General features: G+C 38.3%; 1 protein-coding gene across 1 annotated transcript; it reads left to right on the top strand.

Moving 5' to 3' along the window:
* Positions 1–2,583: 2,583 nt before the first annotated feature.
* Positions 2,584–2,892, top strand: rprma (reprimo, TP53 dependent G2 arrest mediator candidate a). Its single transcript, XM_053328760.1, has one exon. It carries the CDS (start codon positions 2,584–2,586, stop codon positions 2,890–2,892), a length of 309 nt encoding a protein of 102 aa, XP_053184735.1.
* Positions 2,893–24,154: the final 21,262 nt, after the last annotated feature.

Raw genomic sequence — 24,154 nt, forward strand, 5'->3', positions numbered from 1 at the left:
CCTTTTTTTCTTATTCAGTGTGAAATACAGCAGTTGTTACTTTCATAGGCTGTTTTCACAGAAGATATTTTGACATGTCTCAGTAAAAAAAGCACAGGTGTAAATTACAAAAATAAATGATGGCAGAATTCCATTTAGTTGCTTCAGTTTCAGGGTATTGCTCTTGTTCGTGCTGACTTGCTCACACTCTCATGTCACTGGGAAACTTAAATAGATCAGAAAAACCATTGTAAATATTATTAGTAACACCTGTGCTTTTCCTGCCGTAACAAGTCAAAATGTTTTCTGTGAAAAGGCTTATTTATTTTTTGTTAAAATGTCCTTAAAGAAAAAAAAAAGACAACTCTCTTCAACATTGCCAATTTGCAAAGGACAGTTTGTAATGGCATCACTTTGAGTAGTCAAAAGGCCAAAACTTAAAGGCTTAGAGCACAAGACAGAGACACAGAGTTCAGATTTTATTGGCTTCTACAAATTGATTGATTACCAGTGGTGGAAAGTAACTGAGTACATTTACTTAAATACTGTAAGTACTTTAAGTATTTCCACCTTATGCTACTTTATACATGTACTCCACTACATTTAAGTGGGAAATATTTTGCTTTCTTGTCCACTACATTAATTTAACAGTTTTAGTTACTTTAGTTACTTGATGAAGATTTGACACAATGGATAATATAACAAGCTTTTAAAATACAACATATTCTTAAAGATAAATGTGATTTCTAACCTCTTTGGCTTTTGATATCTTACAAATAACACTGTGTAGTCTGGGTCACATTCCAGATGTCTGACTTGTTACAGCTCCACCAAATAAACTTCTCCCATGGTTTCATTTCAATAAATGTTAAAATAGTCCAATATTTCACCAAAAATCCCATATTAGAGAAGAAGTCCAAACATTGATTTGTTTTTTTCTTCTTTCTTCTCCTATTAATCATCTCTCAACCCCTCAGATTTATCTGGTGACCCGTTGGGTGGGCCCAACCCCTATTGGGAACCACTGGACCAAACTAGCTAACTGTATATAAAGTAGTTTAAACTAGCTCCACCTCCAGTAGCTATAACATGCTGCTTATACACTAATGCTTCGGTAGTAATAATCTAATGATGTCGGAGGGATGGAATTAATACTTTTACTTGAATGCTTTAAGTGCAGTTTTCTGCTAATATATCTGCACTTGAGTGGGATGTTTCATGCAGGACTTACTTGTACAGTATCTTTACATTGCTGTGTTGGTACTTTTGCTTAAGAAAATTGAATACTTCTTCCATCACTGTTGATTACTGTAAACTAAGGCATCTGATTTGATTAGTTATTGAACTTTTTATTGTGTAGATCTAATGTTACATAATGTTCTCAAATTATGAAATTGGCCATAGAAATGTAGACAGGTTCACTTGTTTAGATGTAATATGTAATGTTCAGATGTCCCATGTCTGACAGAGAGGTGTTCAACCAACTATGAAGCAATCTATGAGTATTTCACATTATGAAATATATTTCTGTGGTGTAATTGATCACCCTCCGAGTGAGTAAGACTGGATTAACGACCAAGTCGAAGTTCCTTTTAGTTTTCTTTATTACCAATTATCAATTAGAACCCTGCCTAGGTCAGTGGAGACAGACCTGGATCAATTTGAGGCTGAAGTGTCCCTGTCCAACGGAGCCTCATTCTGTCTCTGCCGTTATTTTACGTGTACAATCTTTTTAAACTTAAGTCACACCCCACAAATGTACACATCATCTTAAACATGAGCCCTCTGCTTTTCATCTATATAAGGGCACAATATATGCTTGTTTATATTCCCAGCTCCAATGCCTTTACTATTTGACAACCTCTAGATATTAATGACCATTATACTGGATGGAACCAGATTTCACATGAAGACACTGACTGTTATATAAACTATACTTTAAGGCCTACACACAGACACAGAACTTTTTAGCTTAGGACTACACTAATAGAAATACTTAATACATAGATCTGTAGCAGAAAATACACTACATTTCCACCACCAGAATATTAGAATAATCTCTCAGTATGATCCAAGTTGAATCAACATCTTTGACAGAGTGACAGCAAAAGCTTCTTGAGATTTATACATATATTGTTGTATAGTTTTACAAATGATTGTTCAGGTGTTAAACACGCATATAGCACATAATGTCCTACTACACGCACGCTGTAGTGCACATGTACATTCATGACATACATGCAGTGGTCTTACGGTGGCGCTCTTGCAGTGCTCTTCTACCGTTTGAGCGCTTAAACGCAGACAGGTACTGTCTGGCTATTTAACCGCGGGTTGGTGGATTCATTCCGCTCTGAAACTGGTCACAGATCACATGAAATCGCCAGTAATGCGATGCCAAAGCAGCTTGTCCAACTCCACAAGAGCTTTGTGTGATCTGACGGAACTTATTCAACTCACTGCCTCATCCTCTTCACTTTTCACTTGATGACCATTTCTCTGGAATTGCGCCAGGCTTTTTATTCTTTTCCATCTCTGCTTCTAACATCTCTCGCACTGGGTGCTGATAAATTGTTTGTTTTTTTTCCTTTCCGTTTAAAAGTGGAGATGAATAACACCGGATTCAACCATACGGATGGCGGACTGTTCAACAAGACAGAGGAGATTTTCTGCTGCAACTTTTCCTCCGTGGTGACTGATAACGGCTTTGTGGCCGCCGCTCCGGATGAGAGGAGCCTCTTCATCATGAGGGTGGTCCAGATAGCCGTCATGTGCGTTTTGTCGCTCACGGTGGTGTTTGGCATATTTTTCTTGGGTTGTAACCTTCTCATAAAGTCAGAGGGGATGATCAACTTTTTGGTAACAGACAGAAGACCATCAAAAGAAACGGAGGCAGTTATTGTTGGTGCCTACTGATGGATGAGGACCTTTATGTTTGTTCTGAGGTCTGATGGAGAGAGTTGGGAGACAATGCGATGATCCACTTCCTGAAAAAGCCCCTTTTTTCATATTGGTATTTAGAAAAAACCTTAGAGGAACATTCACCAAGTGAGAGGTAAATGAACCCTCATGGTAATGTACTCACTGAACATCCATGTGGCTTTTTAATGCCAACAAAGACTCATTCATTAAGAGGTATAGTGCGTTTTTACGCGTCTTTGTTTATAAAGTATAATCAACCACGCACTATTGTATTTTCAGTAGTTGGAGCACCAGTTGTCAAGCAGCACCCTTTGTCATGTTAGTGGCAAAGCCGTTGTATTTTGCTGCTTCAAAATGCCCTCTCATATTGCTAATGCAATGGAGAATTCAATGTTCAACATGTTCTGTATGTTGTATGTGTTTTTGCATACAACATGCAATCTATTGACGAGTGTATTTCCTGGTGATAACTGTATGAGTGTCTGCATGGGCGGTGGAGAAAGCCCAACACGCCGTGTACCTTGTGAATTGGAATGAATTCATTCTGTAATTAAAGTTTCCCTCCTAATTAAGGTCTATTTTTCTACCATGATTATCGCCTTCGCCACACCCTCTTGAAATTTAGATTTCAGAAACCAAAATAAGACCCATTTAATCCAGCCATTTATGTGTTTAATATATAGTATATGTAGGTTATGCTTCCTGTTGAACCTGAAATTTGGTTTATATAAGCATATTAAGGGACTTCAAGGGTGTATTTTCTTCTGATATATCCTATGTGTGAGGAGCAGTGAGTGTTGTATCCAGAAGAAATTATTTCACTCAGTTGTATTCATTATAGTCTTATGGTTATTTAATTGAAAAACAATTATAAGAGCACAAGTCCTACATATAACCATAATATGAAAAAATACAATCCATCCTTTATCTAAATATGAAATGCGTCTGAATTAGTTGTGTTTAAAAAAAGCAATATTTTCTGTCTGGGTCAAATTTTTATCTATGCTGCATTTTACATCCTCTCTCCATCCGTCAAAGCATCTGTTGTGCTCCTGGCTCACCTGGATGCCAGCTCCCCAGGGTGAAACCAGCAGCTTCAGAAATGGCTGGTCGTGTCAACCCAGGGAGAATGAAGCCAGAGAGCAATATACTGCTCTCTGATTGCCCACCTGTGCTCCACATCCAGAGTTAAATAGTCTAAATCAACTTTCTCCAAAATGTCCCTCACCTCAGTTTCTCATTCATCCGGTTCTCCCTTCCTGATTTCTCATTTGATGTCTGGTGGGAGATCCATGCGTTCTGCCTGACGAGGCCTTAGTCTGTCTGATGATGGAGGGCTGCAGCTTGTCAAAACTGAGAGACTGACCACTCTCTCGATGTGTAGAAAATCATCACAAGTATTGTTAAAATGCTCTGAAAAGTTTAACTTGGTAATAATTCTAGCATGTAACTAAAGAATTATTTTTGGAAATATATTTACTCAAAAAATTCCTCCTGAAAAGACTGTACCTTTTTAAACTAAAAAAGGAAAAATCATGAAAAAAAATCAAAAAAAGGTACGTTTGTCCTTCACAACAAAATGAATGGATAACTATTTGAATTTCTTCACGACTGTACTACAATAACCCTCATTCAATACAGTATAATACAATCCAGCACAGGAGCAAGGGACTTCATACTTTGTCCACAAAAAGGGAATGATTGTGAATTCTCAAAAAAGTCAAGGCACACTGTTTCATTAAAAAAAGCCTTTATCGTAGTGGCTACAGGATAAAACCAACCGACCACAGACGGCTCAGATATGAATAAATTATACCTTTGTCAAACTTACAATGTTCAATTTCTTGTGGCAGTCATTTACAATGGTGCACTGATTTGCATTATGTTTTACGACGTCCTTGCTTTTGTTTGGTAGAAACAAAATTACCTTGCAATACCATAAAAAATGAATACACCATCAACAACAATAGCATTATAATTGCCACAATTGAAAGAACACCTCTCTCTGGCACAGTCTGAACTGAATAACTTATGAAACATTTAAAAAAAAACATTTACTCCATTGTGTTCTGGATTGTTTTTTTATTTTACAGATGTTTTATACTACTTTGTGGATCTTCAGGCATGACGTAATCAATTTAACCCTTGCCTTTAATTTGACAATAAACCTAGCCTTGTCCAGTCCCTAAACAAGAAATGGTTGGAGAAATGCATGATATCTAAATTTAAACAAGAATAGTCTATTATGAATTTCTAAAAATCAAATGTTTAATCTATTCAGTACGAGTATGAAAATCACACTGAATACATTTGCACTCACACTGTTTATTGAGTTTTCACATGCACCTCTGACAGGAATCGGCTCAGTTAGAGTAACACATTAATGCTAATTATTTAAAATTAAACTGATATGGATTTAATTTTAGATTGAAGAAACAAATCACTAAACTGAATCTAAACTTAATATACAGCAGACATTTTGTTAATGTCCTGACATTTTGTTAATGTTGTGGTGAGTACCACAAATGAAAAATGTACAATTCTAAAACAATCCAACAGGCAGAATTACTTTCTATATGTCACACCAGGCTTTTCTCCCTTCTTGTGTGATTGCTTTCATTAGGCAGTGCTGGGAATAGCTCCTAGGAAAATGTTGTGGCAGTTTAATATCCAGCAGGGAACAATCTTCTGTCTGAAACCAAACCATTGTTAGTTTACCCTGCAGTGCCTTATGCACATTTATTCAGACTGGATTCTGGACAGTTTTGTAGAAGAGGCAGGTGTAAAGTTAGAGATTAAAGTTTGAAAATAAGATTGTGAAATCGTTTCTGTAGATATTTCACCTTGGAGCTTGTTTCTTGATCTGCTGTTGGTACTGCCAACTCAAAGGTTTCACACACCTGTCACTCCAATGCTCAGAGAGATTTAGGAGATAGCAACCACAGATAGTTATCTATACCCCTGGCACTGCTGCTGTCAACAAACTGATAGTCCTCTGCCGAGCTTATGAGCAACTCCTCCCCTGATATTTAGGAATGTGCTTGGAGTTTTACTGAAACCACAAACCAAGTATACAAAAGCCAAGTCATAAAAAACATGGTTCAGTTCATAAGTGTAACCTGGTGTTATAGAACTATATGTTTTTACTTTTTTTTCCGAAGGGCAGGAAGTTTGGAGGTCAAAAAACAAAAAACACTGTCCACATCATCGTTGTGCACCTGCAGCCTGTATCAGCTTACTTAAAGTCTGATCCATGTCTACTGTATGTCCATGTGAGCTTTGCTTCACAGTCACAGCATCTGCAGGGTGTTGATTGTGGTCTAAAAGAGGCTTCTGGTCCTGGCTTGCTCTATATGATTGTCTGGCGAGTAGCAGTCTAGTCGATGAACTGGATTGTGACTAAAAGCTCCAAATAGCAACAAGGCAGCCACAATCATCTCCTCTGCTTACTCCTATTCTCCCACAGCTCCTCATCCATCCCTGTGCCCTGTTGTTACCTCTGCTAGTTTGTGATGGGAGAATATAGATGTTTTATATTACCTAATTTTTCCTTCACTGTATCTGTTTTCATAAAAATAATATGGAACACAGCATGTTGATTTTGCACTGTGCTTCCTTCAACAACAGTCCTAGATAGAGTTAGATCATTGACTCCGGTGGTATCTACACATTCGAAGAAGAATCAGTAGACTGAACGCAGGCTGTGAAATGCAGACATTTCCATCAAGAGTAATGGTTTTTCAGTCTGAAATAAGCCGTTGCCGACATCATGTGGCGTCAAGATTCTTCAACAACAGCCTTAATTGAGGAAGTCAAGCTGTGATAAATCCACACAAGCTAGTTTTGAAGAATGATTCCATTACATGACGTCTCTGATTCCAGTTATAGGATGAGTCATGATGACAGTGTTGTACTGCTGATTGTTTTACACTGAACCATCACAGCGATTCACTTGAATGGCAAAGTGTATGTTGTGGGAACACATTTTGTTCACATAGTCGCACTGTGGAGACTCCGCTCCAGTCCAATTCAGGGACAAAAAGTTTTTCCCCTGAGAGAAAATTACCGTGTTCATGTCAACCCAGTTTCCAGCAAAATAGCTCTGATAAACCTCTCTGCATGCTACTTGCCCGGCATTTACTGACAAACAGACAAAGATAGAGGCTAGCTGGTGAACATATTGGAACAACTTAAGATTCTTCAATAGATGTTTCCTTGTGGAGTTAACAACAAAACTGCTAAAAGGAGATTAAATGTACTAACATTTGTCTGTTTGCTAGAAAGGCGATTCAAAATTAACATTAATGTTGTTACATGTCCGCTGTTTTGCTAGCCATACCGTGTGTATTTTCAGCCTGTTGTGAAGTTCAGACTAATTAATGCAGCTTTAAGGTTAGGATTAGGATAATGATTAGTCTTATGCATGTAGTGGTTAAGGTAAGTCTCCAAAGAATACATATAGGCCAGTGTATTGTCGTCTTAAGTGACATAAACAGGTGCTTGTGTATGCACATCTGTTTTAGCCACCATACAAGAGTAAGATAGGACCAGTTTATAATAATTAGGATATTTTATCACTAATTTAGTTCAAGAAGCAAATAATATCCTGTTATGAAAGGCTCTAAAGCAGATTTTCCTAAACAAAATAATTTCCTGTTAAAATTATCACACAATGCAGGATCATTATGGGTGACCAGCACAGCCAACTCATTATTCCTTTCAGTCATGCAAATGCGTAATGAGTGCTCAGTGCTTTAAAAATAATAACCGTGATGATGTGATATTGACCCTGAAATCCATTTCAGGTCTTGCCTGAGCATGTTTCAGGCTTTATTGACCTTCTAATCATGCAGCTCTCCGGCAGCTACATTGCCTTCGACAAAGCTTTGTCTCTGAGTGTGAACTATTACTTTGCTTTCAGAGGAAGGTTTCGCTATACACCATTACCACAAAGGTAATAACCTTTTCAAGAAAGCACTCAGAGAACAGATGGAGTTTCAAGTGGTTTAGGGGTTTTTTAAACAATAAAATAAACTTTCAATGGGCCTTTAAAACTCCATGCTGAGGAATGTGTGAGGACTTCGCATTCTTGGTAGTGTTAATGAAGTTTGATTTCCTCTGTTTCCCATAGGGTCAGCTACACAGGCATTCTGGATATATTTTTTCTCAATAAAATCATAATCACCTGAAATATTCCTCAGCCACATGTTTTAAAGAGCTTACAGTACAATCTGTATAGTGCACTCTTTAAAGCATGCTCATTCAACTTAATTCCCTGGAGCTTGAGTAAAGACACCATTAGCTGTCATTTTCTAAATCCACTTCTACTTTACAAGTCATATTTTTCAAATGCATAGCAGTCTGCTGGCTTGAGGGTAGCCATCAATAATATATGGTGCAAAGCTCCCTAATCATACAGCAAGATGTTCAATAAAAATATGCAGCCTGCTGTTTATACCCAGACTCATGTATGTTTGATTGCTCCTACTTTTCTAGCATACAAACATCATTAAGCTCATCAAATGATCTTGTTGTGGTTGTTTACAAGATGCCTACAAGGGTTAACTTATATCATGTACTAAATACTTTCTCAGCAAGTACACATAAAAAAATCAGTAAAGCTGTAACATTGGTTGATTCCATAAGTGGCATCTGTGTGTGTTTGACAATTTGGACATTTTCTGCTACTATAGTATTTTTACTTTAAAGATGACATCAACATCAACACTCTTCCTCCTTCTGTGGTTTGCTGCACCACATTTTCCATGACCTGTCAGCATGAGTGTATTTGAACATATATATTTTTCATCAAACTATTGAAAAAGTCTTTCTTTGAGACAATTGTGCCCAGAGCTCTTTGTGTTGAGCTCTAACAGGCAGTTTTCAGGAGCCATGAAGAGACCTCAAGATTTGAGCTGTATACCTGGCTCACCCTTCATGGTATCACGGGTATAAACTCATCCCCAGGCCATCATCATCATCATCATCATCATCACTATCATCATCATCATCATCATCATCATCATCATTATCATCATCATCATCGCTGACTCCCCTGACTGATATAGAGCCGTTATTACTCACTCAAATGTCCAATCACTTAACCACAGATGGAGAAAGACATGATTGTGTCTGATGTAGAGCAATACAGTAAAATGCTGCCATGATGCATTGTTAATAATATTAAAAGCTATCATAAAAAACCGACATGTTTTAAGATGTGTGCATTTTGCTTTTTACACACACAACAAAAACAACTCATTGTGATGCCACACATAATTATGATTATTATATTTTCATAAAACCTTTCCGGTACTCTTGGCTGAGCAAAGATACACTGATGAGAAGCGTTCTCTTCAGACCACGCTGTAGAAATCAGTAGTGACAGTTTGGACCTGCCTGCCAAGTAGCAGTGTCCTGCTTGCCTCTGTGGCTCACTCCCGTGCCCCAGCTGTCAGCTACACTCAGTCACCATACCAGTAATGAACCACCTTTGGCTAAGCCATCTTTTACCACTACTTGTGTCCTCCTTGATCATCCTCCAATCACAGCAACATTGTTTCTATACTTTTGTCTGTATATTTTCATAGTTTTGTCCCAGAATTAATCAAAATTTGGATGGGTGAAAATATATATATGTGTTGGAGATTGTACAGGCTTAATAGCGCTATATAGGAAATCTGACCGCAGGAGTTCACACGGTATATTGTCTACATACAGTACAGATGTACAAGAAGAAGGTATAATCTGATATCCCAGCTGAGCAAAGTGGCCTGTATTTTAGATCTGATGGTATACCTTGGGAATTCATGCCTAATGGTGCACCTCCTGGTTCTGTCACAGCACATGAAAGTAAGCCTGAGTGCTGTACGATAAAACCTCGACAGGGTCGTGACTTATTGAGCTTCCTCAAATTGCTTCTCACGGTGAAGGAAGCTCTTCCTCCCTCAGGCCTGGCTCCATTATCGCCTGGCTCTGTCTGCAGGTGCTTTACGGTCAGACCACAGGCTTTCTCCTATGCTCCATATAGCTCCAGAGAGACACTGGGTGTAAGTGATAATCTCTAGACATACATATCAGCAAATATAATAATAACAATAATAATAATAACAATAATAATTATAATAATAATGAGAAGAAGAAGAAGAAGAAGAAGAAGAAGAAGAAGAAGAAGAAGAAGAAGAAGAAGAAGAAGAAGAAGAAGAAGAAGAAGAAAGTACAATTATGAAATATTTAGCATGAACTTAAATTGAAGGAAAGGTAAGTGCATTAAAAACTATAGTAACAAACTGTCTTAATGACAGTTCTGCCTTTGTGAAAGAGAACAATTACTCCCATGTTTAACTTTTAAAATGAAAGTATCATATTTTATAAAAGGCAGGAAAGACTGGGTGGGAAAAGATAAGCAGTTGCATTGACAGAGCAGATCTATCATAAAGCACAGGAGATAGAGGGAGACAGGGAGAGGAAAAATAAAGATAACCTAAACTGAAAGAATTCGAAGCAAATGACTCAGAAAAGGAGATGACTTATAAAATGTTACTCTGTGCGAATGATGTTATCTGAGCACGGAAAAAGAGCGTCAATCACCAAGTGTCAACATCATCCACTTCACTTCACAAGCTGTATAACATAAATGTGTAGTTGCAAGCTGAGGAAATAAACATTTAGGTACAGATATTCACCAAATGTCTTCACAATCAAATTTAATGTCATGTCACTGATCTACATACCAATCTAATAATGAATTATTAACAATTATTAACAAGTGCAACTGCCCGATGTCATCTACCTTTCAGTTACAGCTGCAGTTCAGTCCAGCAGATCTCCCTCTCTTGCTAACAGTGTTATCTCTGCCGTGTGTGCATGTGTGTGTGTGTGTGTGACACCTTTCTCTCCTGTGCTTATGAGCTATAAGGGTCAGCATCACAGGTGTAGCTACGGCCACGGACCACTGCAGCAGTGTGTGTGAAATGACAAGCCAGCCTGGCAGAGCCACACCTTACAACACAACAGCTGTCACAAAGGATCAGCATCCAGCCAGCCACACTCCAGGAGCCACTTTCTAAAAGACCTCTGCTGTTCTGTTGTCCTCACTGCTTACTCTTACAAATGAAAGGTCAGCTGCATCACATGACCAATAAACTCCTGCTTGTTCGACTGCGTCAGTTTGCATCAATTCAAACTGCAAACTGTGCCACAAAGCTGCTTTTTGTGGGTTTTTCAAGGTATGATATTTAGTGAATAAAGAGGTTATTGCCCTTTTAGTTTCATGCCCCGAAATGAATACCTTTCTAAAGTAATTACACCAGTTGTCCTTGAACATCTTCTGAAATCTAACAAAAACATTTTAATCAGTGACCTCAAACATGCCATTTAGTCTTTAAGTAGCTCTTGTTAGATGTCATAAATGACCTGCAAACCCCAGCGTGACTAGAGCACCAGTCATTCAATCAAGCATTCGAGATATGATTAACCTATTCATGGCTATCAGACGTCATTCCATTTACATTGGAACGGAGCTGCAGAAACCACCCTTTTTAAACACAATGCCTGGCTACAATATTCTGGATTATCTATGCGGCTGCTTGTGTCGCCGCATACACGAAAGGTTTGATCTCAGCGCTTTGCACCTGGCTAGTGTTAGAGACTCTTTGATCTATTTCTCTGCTTGTTTTCTCTCTTTGTAACCATTAAACAGCTCCCAGCTTCCTTTCAGAGGAAATTGATTAGTGATTAAAAAGGGAAAGAGGAGGAGAGGTGTCTTTGTGTCCAAACAGACTCCGAGCAGCGTGGGTGGCTTTTACAGTAGATAGAGTAGCTGTGATTGTGACGGGGTAATTAGACTATACTTTAACAAGCCAGATGTGATTTATGTGTAGAAGTGTCCACATTTTCAGGGTTTTTTTTCAGGTTTTAGGTTGTTCGGTAAAAAGCACCTAAACAATAAGACATGAACATTTGGTAGGGAGGAGGATACAAACAGCCCAGCCACTCAGTTGAGTTGCATCTGGTTAAACTTCTGTAAAGCCTCATGCTCACTACCATCACCTGTACTGTGTTAATACATCCGTACAGCTAATTATTTGGTTGTTCTCATTTACATATTGATCTTGTTCTGTTGTCACTCAAATGAGCATAACCAGTGATTTGATCACTGATCATAGATGCTAGTTGCTAATCAAGCACAACAGTAATTCCTCTTTCACTGAGATGTCAATCAAAGACACATCTATTGAAAGTGTTTAAACTTGAGCGAAACATTTGACTTATCCTGAGTCTGCCTACTTCATAAATGTGGCATCTTTCCCTCTCTGCCTGCTGCTTGTGTGGTAGGTTTGGCTCAAGACGCAGAGTTAGAGGGGACAATCGAAATATGACGTCCACTCATCTACACATACGCATGCACCTGATCAATTGGACCTCAACCTTTTTAAGTGGCTTCATTTGTAACCTGACCAACCAGTTTGGTTAGGGTTGCATGCATTACACAGTAATTACAGCCATTAGCGACAGTAAATTTAACAATAAATGCCAATTTTAGAATCTATACATGTCACTGATTCTGGGCCAGCTTGTGACAATAAATGTACAAATAGACTGGAGGAAAATAAAGAGCTGGAATTCCAGTTCAGCTCAGTCAGAGGCAGAGCTGTCACACAAACACACACACACACACACACACACACACACACACACACACAGGCCATCAGTGTGTACATTTCTAGCTAGCTTACAGCTGACATCTGTACAGTGGTACATTGGCTGTTTTGGATGAATAAACACAGACTGTGCAAAAGGTCCAGTTGTCAAATTGGCACGAATCACATGAGGCAAAAAAATTGTTTTGCTTTCAGCCTGAATAGAGATTTATACACATTTTGTATTTTATTGTATTATAATAGACTTGAAAAAATGTCAACAGAAAGTGGTCTTCCTGTTACGCAGCCCCCGGGCAGCAGGCAAATGTCAACATTTTTTTTAAATGCCGGTTTAACGTCAAATAAAGGCCAAAGGAGAGAGAAAGGTGCATTTTAAATTCAGCCAACTTAGCCCATCCAGGACTATCATATACCAGCCAGGTCTATGGGTGTGAAGTGTGGATATTAAGGAGTTCAGAGTGCTAACGGACTGGCACGCTACTGCTGCATGTGAGAGAGGTGCGAGAGCGTCACAGCTGACATTAATCTGAGCCCTGCAGTTGCAGCCAGTCTCAGCAGCTGCAGCTGGTGTGCACCATTTTAGTCTGACTCCCTGACTCCAACTCTGATCTCCTCTCCTCCACCACTTGCAGAGCTGATCATATTCCTTGACAATGCCTCAGGGCTTCACCAGATTGATGGTGCCTTTCCCTACCCTTCTCATTGCATATTTACCTGTCAAAGGAGCCTGCTTCAGTGCCTGACATGGAGCATCTGTCCTGTCTGTGTCCTTTTCAATCCTGTTAAAGAACCCTAACCCTAACCCTAACCCTGTTAAAGAAGTTTTATTAGCTTTTTGACAACTTGTACTGTAAAACATGCACTAGTACATTGCCCTAGTATATTTTTTATGTTTAATTGTTATATTATATATATTATATATTATTGGAAATTAACTTATTTTCTACTTCCCTACCATTCTAACTGGTCAGTGAGTCAATCCGTCTTAAGTAAGTGCTCTTCCAATTTGAAAGAAGTCCATCAGTCCAGTTCCAGTGTCACAAGTCAAAATATGTTTAAATAATACAATAAAAAAACAGTTTTAGAATACATTTTATGACTAGAAATTTGTCCAATATAAAGTTATTAAAATACAGTGCAAACTCTTTGCTCTTTGCATCTTCATTATAAAGAAATATGATTCATTTTTTTAAAAGCACTTGAGCATTAAATAGTGTTTCAGCCTTCACCCGATAACCACGAGCACAAAGCTGCAGATCAAACATCATACTCACCATTTTTACTTTTTTTTTCATAAGTTCAACTGCTCCAATATCTTTCTTTTTGTTAAACTGTCAAAAACAGTGCTTGAATACACACATTTCCACATCTGACAACCATCAAATCAAGGAGTTTAAATGTTCAGTCTCTGTCTGTTGCAATTACAAGCTGCTGGATTTAAAATTTAGTTCATACACTGCCAAACAAAGTCTGTCCCCTTGTTGCCATCCCTCACGTTCATCCCAGTTGTTTTTTATTTATGAGACAGAATTAAAATCAATGTGTATGAATCCATGGGATTTTCCACTGCTGTGAACAGTGACCCACAGCCTGTCACGTGTTGCACACAATTGAGAGCAGACAGGAACATTGCTGTTTCATCAAATGACTGTCCAATACAGCAGATTGATATCAACACAAAGTAGTCCTCCTGTCACTTGCAAGACATTTATAAATCAGTAGCCAGCACAGTAAGCTTGCCAGGTTAGACCAGTTCAGCATCGACTCCCTCAACTGACAGCCAGCGAAAGGCTGAGGTCCCTGTTGGACTGACCCCAGGGCAGAGAGAGAAAGTACACACCCCACTTTCATCACGCAATGCACATCAGTGTGTCCCAACACAGGCAGCCTCTGAAGGGGGGGGGGCTCTTCGTTATATGTCAGACATGGCCATTATTGTGTCTGGGTATTTGAAAGATTATTGGAGAGAGAAATTTGTTTCCAAAGGTTTTTGCTAAAAATAGCACAGTCAGTGTCATGCCATGTTCAGTTATTTTTACACAGCAGATGTGAAGCACAGGGAGCAACATGGCACAAAATGAATGGAAGTGACATGAAATAGGCTGATGATATTGCCATCTCCTTTAATCTTTGTTAACCTGGGATGATAACACCACACAAGAGTGGCTGTGGAGGGACTAGCAAGAAATGTACTTTCATGTGAGGCATGATGTTGTAGTATATGCACATCTAGGATTAATGCCCTCTGACAGCTAAGTGACAGCAGTCACCTCTGCAGCCCTGAAGCAATGGGCATACAGGGGTTAGTGAACTCCAAGAACTCTCAATACAGGCAACACACATATGAGTACATGCACCCCTTATCACTCACACACACACACACACACACACACACACACACACACACACACACACACGCACACGCAAACTGAAACAGTGATGGCTATAACAAAGACTAGGAGAGTGTATGACAAGCTGTCTCAGTTACACAGTGTATTTCTGCTGGTCAGCTGCTGATGGATGAAAGTCCAGAAAGCTACAGGTGACATTTAGAAAATTGTTCTTTTCATGATGAAAATGTAATAATAGGACATGTCAGCTGTCCGCTTTCCAATGTGGATGGGGCTGAAATCAAGGTTTTTTATGCAGTGAAGATGAGAACTTCATGGTGAATAAAATAAAATCTATCTGTTTCTCTGTCTATCTATTCAACTGGTTTTCAGTGGTCTTAAATCCACATCTCTCTACCTCTTTCCATCTCTTTTCCACTCTCTCCGGGGTCCTCAGTGTCCCTCTGCTTGCTTTCAGGCTGCATTTTGGTGACAGCAATGTCAAAACACATCAGCCTATATCCCAGGCAGAGCATGTTTTAGTGCCACCAGGCTCTACCACCTGGCTTTGTAAATGCAAATGAAAAATGCTCTCACAGGGGCTACAGACATGCTCCTATTTCCCCCAAAACCACAACATTATAGCTGCTCCCACATGCTGCAAAATGAATGCATTGTTTTTGTCATCAGTGTCTGACAGACCGCTCTAGGCTGAAAGGAACATAAATTGAACTCTAATAATATCCATAAATGTGATAATGTGTTTACTGAAGAATGATGGGACTGTAGATAACAATGTACATAGCAACAAGACCCCTGGAAACAAGACCAGGGAGAGATGTGAATGCCAGAGGAACTGCCATGGCAAACAGGTACAGGTGCAGATAATAAGTAGAACATTTTTTTCTGGTGAGCAGGTGACTTCTTTTGTCTCATCAGACAAGCCCCTGTTGAATTTTGCACACACAAAAAAACAGCAGCCAGGTCTATCTGAAATCAGTCTCATCGTGGGTGAGTAGAAATACTATAGCTCAGACTACTGGTTAGAGATGAGACAAGTGCATGCTGCTTTTGAGGGACTCAGTACTGGTGAGCTTCATAATCCCCACTTGATTTTGTGGCATCTAATTTTCTAAATACTCCTTTGTGGGTACTGCTTCAGTGGAGATCTATAAGCAGAGCAAAAGGACAACTGCAGCTTTAAAACAAGTTAATTACATCATGAGGGCAAATATAGAAATTGCGAGTGTTCTATAAACAGCATAGGGTTTAACTGTAAAAACAAAGCCTGCGTTACAGTGTTTGGCAATGCAGACTCCCGAGTCCCATAAGCAACAAATCAACCTGCCACTCACAGCATACATGTCATTTTCCAATTAATGAAAAATACAAAGAATCACAAACATTGTCTACTCAAAGCTCAAACTGCACTGTTGGTTCAGTCTCTTATGCTCTTATCAGCATTGTTTCCAGCCGGAGCAGGCAGCAGTTTTCAGCAAAACAAGCGCTGATATACCCGCTGTATACTACCAGCTGCAAACAGCAGACAGACAAAGCTAGCAGTGGCGCATTCAGCAGCAATAGAGACAAATAGTTTCCCTCAGGAGTTGGTGAGGACCAGACAAGATTTAAAATGGGAGTGAATACTGGATATAAGATGGCCAGATCACAACTCCAAATGAATGCTAATGTTGCTCTGTTGGATGTGTAATTAGTGAATTGCTGGCTGATATCTTTGTCATAATGACTTTATATTGTGGTAGTATGTCAATACTGTGTTGACAGGTTGTTCCACTGCCTCATGTGGCCAAATAATCAAACAATACTGCTTTGAGATGTATTGAGATGGTTGAGCTGAAAAACAGTCATAGATACCGGACAGACAGTTAACATTTCAATAGAATAATTAAAAAATATAATAAAATGTGCAAAATGGAAATGGAAGCTTGGTGTGCTTATACAAAAAAAGTAATAACAGTTATGGATTTCAGCTTTGCACAGGCTATTTCAGACACTATATTCTCTATCACTGACTGGAGCAACTTGATAATGGCTTCAACCAGCACTGTGTTCTGTCCATGTATTGTCTGAAGCCTAGAATGACATGTTGTGTAGATGTTCCCAACAGTGATGCCATAAATAGCTGTGAGCACAGTATACTGTTTTTCCTTGAAAGAAGTTGCGGTGACATGCTGCATGATTTGACAACTGTCACATTACATTAGCCTTTGAATGTGGGTTCTGATTACTGGCAGGTTGGACAGATTTGACAGAAGGCAACTGACACTTTGAGATTCATGTTTGAGTAGTCAGGACATTGGAATTGAATCTGAGAGCTGGACAATAATGTATTCAGCTGTGGCCTCTGTCTCTCTCAAACTTTGATTTTGTCTGGTCAGAGAATCACATTTATTCATCTTTATAAGTGAACGAATGTCTCCAGCTCCTGACCTTTACTACCATGTTCAGGTCTAGAGATAATAGACATCAAATTCTTCAAAGATTCTTATCATGGAAATGAGCATACTGGTGGATTTGTGAGTGGGCTTGCAGATTTAATAAGTGACTAACAAGGATGAGCTTATTAGTCACTTATTAAATCTGCAGCTTCTGTAGCTTCTGTAGCTTTCCTTTTGAAGGGGAACAACATTTAGATATATATAGATACATAGATATTAAAAGGCTCAAGTAAGTCTGTTATTTTACTAGTTACAGGAAACAAGAAGTAGTTTCTTTCTGTTGTACGGTGTGGTGCATATCTCCAGTCTCTACTACAACTAAGATGGTGTCTGAGTAACATTACCATTTCTTAACTCTTTTCTTTTAACAAGTTCAAATGGTGCATTAGGTTGACTCCAAACTGCTCCAACACAAACACTGGATTTTAACTTTAGCAAACTGCTAATCAGCCATTGAAAACCAACGTTAGTTTACTAATTCTAAAGGTGGACTGCAACAGAGACATTCATACTGAACAGTTATTGTATATACCAGGAAATCTTTGGAGGCCAAGTTTGACGATGCAGAACCTGAACTTCAACATAAAAGCCCTGAGCCTCATCCTGTCAAGAAGGCTAAGCCCAGTGCTAATACTCCTAAAACCTTGTGTGCCATGCTAACTGTAATGTTACGAGTTGAAAGACTACAAGAATACTCTATGGAGCCAGCAGTCAGTAACTGTCAGAGATAATAAGGCAGCAATTAAGAGCCTCAGAGTCACTAGACTGTATGGAAGCTATGACTGAAAAGTTGATACTCTCAAAGGCAAAGTCGCTTAAATAAATTCTTCTCCCATCTTTCTGGTATAGCAAAAAGAAGCAATGAATGTAATTTAAGTTGTTGAGCACTTGATGAAAATGATTTATCACTGAAAGAGGGGGTTTATTTTAGCCCCCGACAATGTTGTGTTGTCACAGGTAGAAATACACATAGTCTGTGTTATTGCAACAAAGATTTACAGTTTTAAAGTGTTTCTGAAAGACAGAACAGGCTTTATATTGTATATTTTCCTCTCCTGATTGACTTTCTATCTTCATAATGAATTAATGGTGTTCATCACTTTCTCTAAAGAAGGCATTTACAAGATGATACATATTTGTCTCTTGGTGAGAGAAAGGTAGGTATCTGTTTTTTATTTTTGGCACCACAGTAAAGTTGGCATCCCAGCAAGCTTTTCCACATGTTTGAGATACATGATGACATCAGTTCTTTGAATTAAAGTCAACTCAAACAGGGTAGGATGAATGTTGATGCTGTGTTTCATGTGTCAGATGAAAAGGCAAAATCAGAACTTCAATAACAGAATTAAGTCTGTATATCACCAGTTTTTGAAAATATGAACAAAAAGAATGACTACACAGAAAGGAAAGTAATCTGAAGATAAATCAGTTTTCAGGTCCATTTTTTCTGCTGTGCAACACATGTCCATTGTCTATGAAACAATGTCTTCAATGTAAGTAAAAGAAAAGTCAGGAAAATGGTATTACATTATAAACAGGCATTATATTGTTACTGTAAATTGGCAATTTAGACTGTCATAGTTATGCAGGCACTTAAGAAAATAATATTTATTTACCAGACTGTCAGCAGACAAAGAGAAAAACAGAACCGGCTGATTTGAAACATGAGGAGCAAAAAACGACAGCTGCAAACAACAGGATACATTGACCACAAACTAACAAAGAACAGACAGGTATAAATAAATAAGAAACTAATCATGGAAAAAGATATAGACTGGAGTGAGAAAGGCAGTGGAAAAGGAGGGAAACACAAGGATTGTTTAACAATAGAGACAACAAGGTGTGACAGGCAACGAACAGAGCGAGGCTTATGAAACTAAACACTGAGCAGGTGTGCAGGGGAAAACAACCTGAGCAGGACTAATGCAGCACATGATAAACACAAGGTTACAAACTGTCAGGTATAAAAACCAAAGCAAGGCAGAGATAAACTAAAAAAACAGGGACTGCAGGCTCAAAGGAAAACCATGCATACCGAGCTCAAGCATAACACAAAGAAACAGAAATGACAAATGTTAACACAAACAATCTGAGTACATTTGAAACAAACAGAGTAACACCGAAAAACCCCAAAGCAAAAAAAAAAAAAAGTGCAGAAACAGAGTCCATGACAATCTAATCCAGTCCATGCAAGTTCATGAATCTCTGATACGTCCCAAAATTCTTGTGGTGTATTATTACCCTAATTCACATCAGTAATGACAAGTGACTTTAGAGTGAGTGCTTCTTATCTGTGCTCAGTGACTGAAAAGTGTCATTACAGATGCATTAGGAATCTGTTATCCAAACAATTAAGCATTTTCTAGCTGCTGAATATTAGACTGAAGAAGGTAGAAGACAATATTTAACAAGAAGTCCTCTGTTGCTGATGGCCTTCATTCAAATCTACACTGAGCATGATTTAATAACTATACTGTGCCTATTAAAAAAGGCAGAGATGTTTATTGATTTCCATAAATTTGGAATTTTGTTTTTCATTTTAAGATTAAAAAACCAAAAGTTAGCCCATTAAATACATCTTGACCAAGTGAAGTCAAGTAAGAGTGATGTGGCTGAAGGGGAGACACTGAAAAACAACTCTGCAATGTTCTTTTAATTAAATGCCTGTCTGAAGTCTGACAGGGCAGACTTGTGGTATCAGAGCCTCTGAGAAACGGCACAAAAGGACCGCTCCATGTGTGAAGTCAACAGGATTGCACCAGCCTAAATGAGAGTCGGCTGAGAGATGGCTTCAGCCCAACTGTTTCCTGGAGATAAGGGCGAACTGAGCATTTGGGATGGAGCAAATTAAATAAGTCAGGCAAACAGAGAATGACAGTTTAACATGATATCTAATTAACAATCAGGGATTGCCAGATGCAGACACATTCAGAAGTGTCCAATTTGGCTGAAATGCAGCACTGAGGGACTGTAAAAATTCTACACATTGTCAGTAGCAGGAAAACACATCACTGTTATTTCTTGAAACCTTAAGGTTTTGAGAGGTAATACTAGTTTACATCAGTGAATATATTTACTTAACTGCAGGTCTTAAATAAATTCGAAGTGCAAACAGAAAATATCATAACAATCAATGCACAAATAATAATTGCACAAAAAAATATTACAATATTTACATTTTTAACAACTCTGGTTTCTACATTCTATATACATAGCTAAAATCTGTCCCACATACACCTTAAGTAACTGATTTATTAATATTAAAGTATGAAAAAGGCAATTTCTTATGTCCCTCATTAGATATATATGCTGCCAGGACAAGAACATCCTCTAAGTGCCTTATTCAATATGCAGCTTGTGTCCAGATTATAATTTTAATGTGAACATTTATGACCTCACTCATTATTTACTGATGCTGTTTTATCACAGAATAATGATAACCTTTCACTATGTGGTGAGACATTGCCTTACAGGTTGGAATAATTATGAAAACAAATCTCAATCGCAAAGAGAGAGAGAGAGAGAGAGAGAGAGAGAGAGTGCTCAACAAACAACATGAGATGTGTTCATCACGTTCCTGGGGCAACTTAAGGCATCAATTTAATGAAATATCAAATGTATGAATTAAAGTGGTGGAGGGTTTTAAATTGAGCCAGCCCACCTGGGCTTCAGAGAAGAGGTTATTATTTATTTATTTAGCCACATGGTTTCTATCAGGGTTTTGCCATTTGGTTCAAACTCTGCATACTCATTACAGATCGGGAGCAGGTGCTTTCAGCTGACCGAATATCAAAATGCTGTGTCAGTCACCACATCTGGCAGGACAATGGGTCTGTCTGACTCTGAGAGTCTCATGGGTTCATGGATGCTTTGAAATTAAATAGTCAATGAAACAGAAAGAAAAGCCCAGAGCAACAAAGAAAAAACTCCTTTTGAAAGTGTTAAATATTAACTTTGCCTTCACTTATAGCTGAAATGTAATATGGAATTAATTTCCAGGCCACTGTTATGATACTTACATAGCAGTAGATATAACTGAGATTTCAATTAAAAGTCATCACTGTTGACTTAAAAAAAAAAAATCTGTCCTGAATATACCATTAACGTACCAGTTCAGTAAAGAAAATCTATGTATATTCAAAGAATAAATCTAGTTAACTTCTCACAACAAAACTTTGAAACAAAATGTTCTGTTCCCCTGTGGCCAGTGGTCAATCTTGCATTACTAATTGGTATTGCCAGATGTTTAGAAGCAATCCAGTGTGTTACAGAATTAGTTCTCTTGCATAACAGATGTCAAATGGTTCCTCTGAATGAGCATTTTTGGAGGTATTTATCTACAGTTCGTCAAATACTGAGGGATTCAACAAGGTGTGGTGAACCTGCCATCGCTGCCCCATTTTTACAGTACACTGCCCACTGAGGGCCCCTCTGGGATCTGTGTCCCATTCCACACCTGATGTTGATTCCCCACCTGATCTCGGCAGTCTTTCCGCTCAGTTTCACAAACAGATGCCACATCAAGCCCACAAATACTTGGGCGTGTGAATTCTTTTCTTCTGATTGTTTGCACCATGCCAAGATGACCCACATGCATTTACTTTCATAAACTATTGTGAGTATCATTATCTGCATGGAGTCACTCTGATTGACAGTCAAGATATTACATACAGACAAATGAGCACTGTAATAGCTAATTGACTGCTCATTCATGTCCCGAATACAATGTTCTGTGAAGAGGGGAGGGATATAACAGCAATTATGTTAAGCAGTGGAAGTCAATGTGCTTATCGATTCAGTGTATTTTTCTCTTCCTTTGGGTAAGAAAGTCCTGTGCTGTTCCTTGGAGATAGGCCTAATATCAGATGGGTTTAAATGGCCCACTCTCTTGAAAGCAGTCTATATTTCAAAGTAATCTTGCTAAAGCAGTGTGGTGAGTGTGGTTAAAAGCCATAGCTGATCCAGAGATTACACCGTAACCCACTTGCTCTTCGCTGAGATAAGCTGAAAAAAAACATGTGGCTAAAATATTTATCCTGCGTTTGAGCATAAGTTCCGATGACTACTAGCATACGTAATGCTGCACTCACTTATGGAGAATTAATGTTTTAAATAAACGTGTGATGTTTAGCACCAAGTTCTAATATGAGGCTGCATAATGCATACATTTGAGCGCCTTTCACAGGAAATACAGAGGAGATTAAATTAATTAAAAGGCTGCACAGACTGAAAGAGAACGAGCGTTATTTATAGTTCTATTGCTGATTGATTATGTTGTGATGGGGTAAACAAGCAAGCAGGGAGACAAACAAACTATTGCACTGTATAATGTAACAGTGTGTATGTATGTTGCTAATAAGATATATAATGTATGTCACATCACAACATACATACACTATAAAACAAAACATATATAAGGGCATTCAGCAAATATTGAAATTGATGGTGTGAAAACTCATTTCTTATTATATTATAGATTGTTTTGGATAATTTGGTATCTTGTATTTTGCACTCTATATGATCGTATATGTTCATGTGTATGTTCAAAATGTATGAGTTTGTGTATTTTGCCAATTGGTTTAGTGATTGAATCTAATTTTTTTATATCCTAAATATAAAAATATGATATTCAAAAGAACTTAACTTGTGTAACACAGGTAGCTAATTACTGTATATGTTCAGGCAAAAAAGAGCCAAGAAATTTTATTTGAACAAGATGACTGATCGAAAATGATTCATATGAAAATGTAATGACATTTCTTATATAAACTCAAATAGTAGAAACCATGTTACATTCACGCAAAGCACCACTCATTCCAAATAAGCCACGTTATGTTCTGGTAGTCACACAATCCTGATAAATCCACCACCAGGACAATCATGCAGAGAACATACTGCAGCAGCAGGATATTCTCTTGGAAATTTGAAACGAGGGACATGGAGCATAAAGGCCCATTTTGACTCACATAAATCCCCTGGTATCTTCTTTGTGCTCCCACCGCTCCTCCCTTTTTCCCCAGCCATTTCCTCCCATTACAGGCCACAGACACAGCAGCCAGAGAGTACCCACAGCTGGAAATCAGTCCTCAAATGAAAATCACTCACCACCTTGATATTCCTACCTAAGATGCATCGAAAGAGAAACAATATTTTATGCTGCGTCCCTAAATAGTCTGCCAGAAATTGCACGTACTGAGTGACTGAAGAAAGATTACATGCATTACATCTTGGGTGTTTACAGTTGCAATTTGAATCATGGCAACCATGTTTTGAATGCATTCAGACAAGTGTGACCAAATTATATTACATGTCTGATCTTATACATCAAACCTGCACCTTTCCTAATGTACTGAGATAGTAGGTCTTCCATGTGAAGAGGCACATGTGTGTCACTGCTGGGGTACAAATTAATCACTTTAACTTGTTTTAATATTCATATTTTCTCTGTCACTAATTACATAAATTGCTTAAAGGAACATTTTGGGAAATTTGCATTCTTTCTAGGTGAACATTTCTACATTTTTAGACTCTTAATAAATGTCTTATAACATACACTCCCTGAACACAATTGTTTAACATTTTGGGAAATACACTTATTTGATTTCTTGTCATGAGTTAGATGACAAGAAATCAATGACCTCACACTCATGCATGTCCATTAAATAGCCAAGAGATAATTGGTATCACTTAGCAAAAGGACCGGAGGCAGGGGAATAAGCAAGAATGTCGGTCAAGTATGTCAATAGTGTGTTTGTACTGATAATACATAATGTGAGCTTTAAAGGTGTAGGAAAACAGTTTTTAT

Source organism: Scomber japonicus, chromosome 11, assembly GCF_027409825.1.
Source record: "Scomber japonicus isolate fScoJap1 chromosome 11, fScoJap1.pri, whole genome shotgun sequence".
NCBI lineage: Eukaryota > Metazoa > Chordata > Actinopteri > Scombriformes > Scombridae > Scomber > Scomber japonicus.

Bases quoted from the DNA above. Each gene is read 5' to 3' on its own strand.
- rprma (XM_053328760.1), top strand. From the start codon at position 2,584: ATGAATAACACCGGATTCAACCATACGGATGGCGGACTGTTCAACAAG.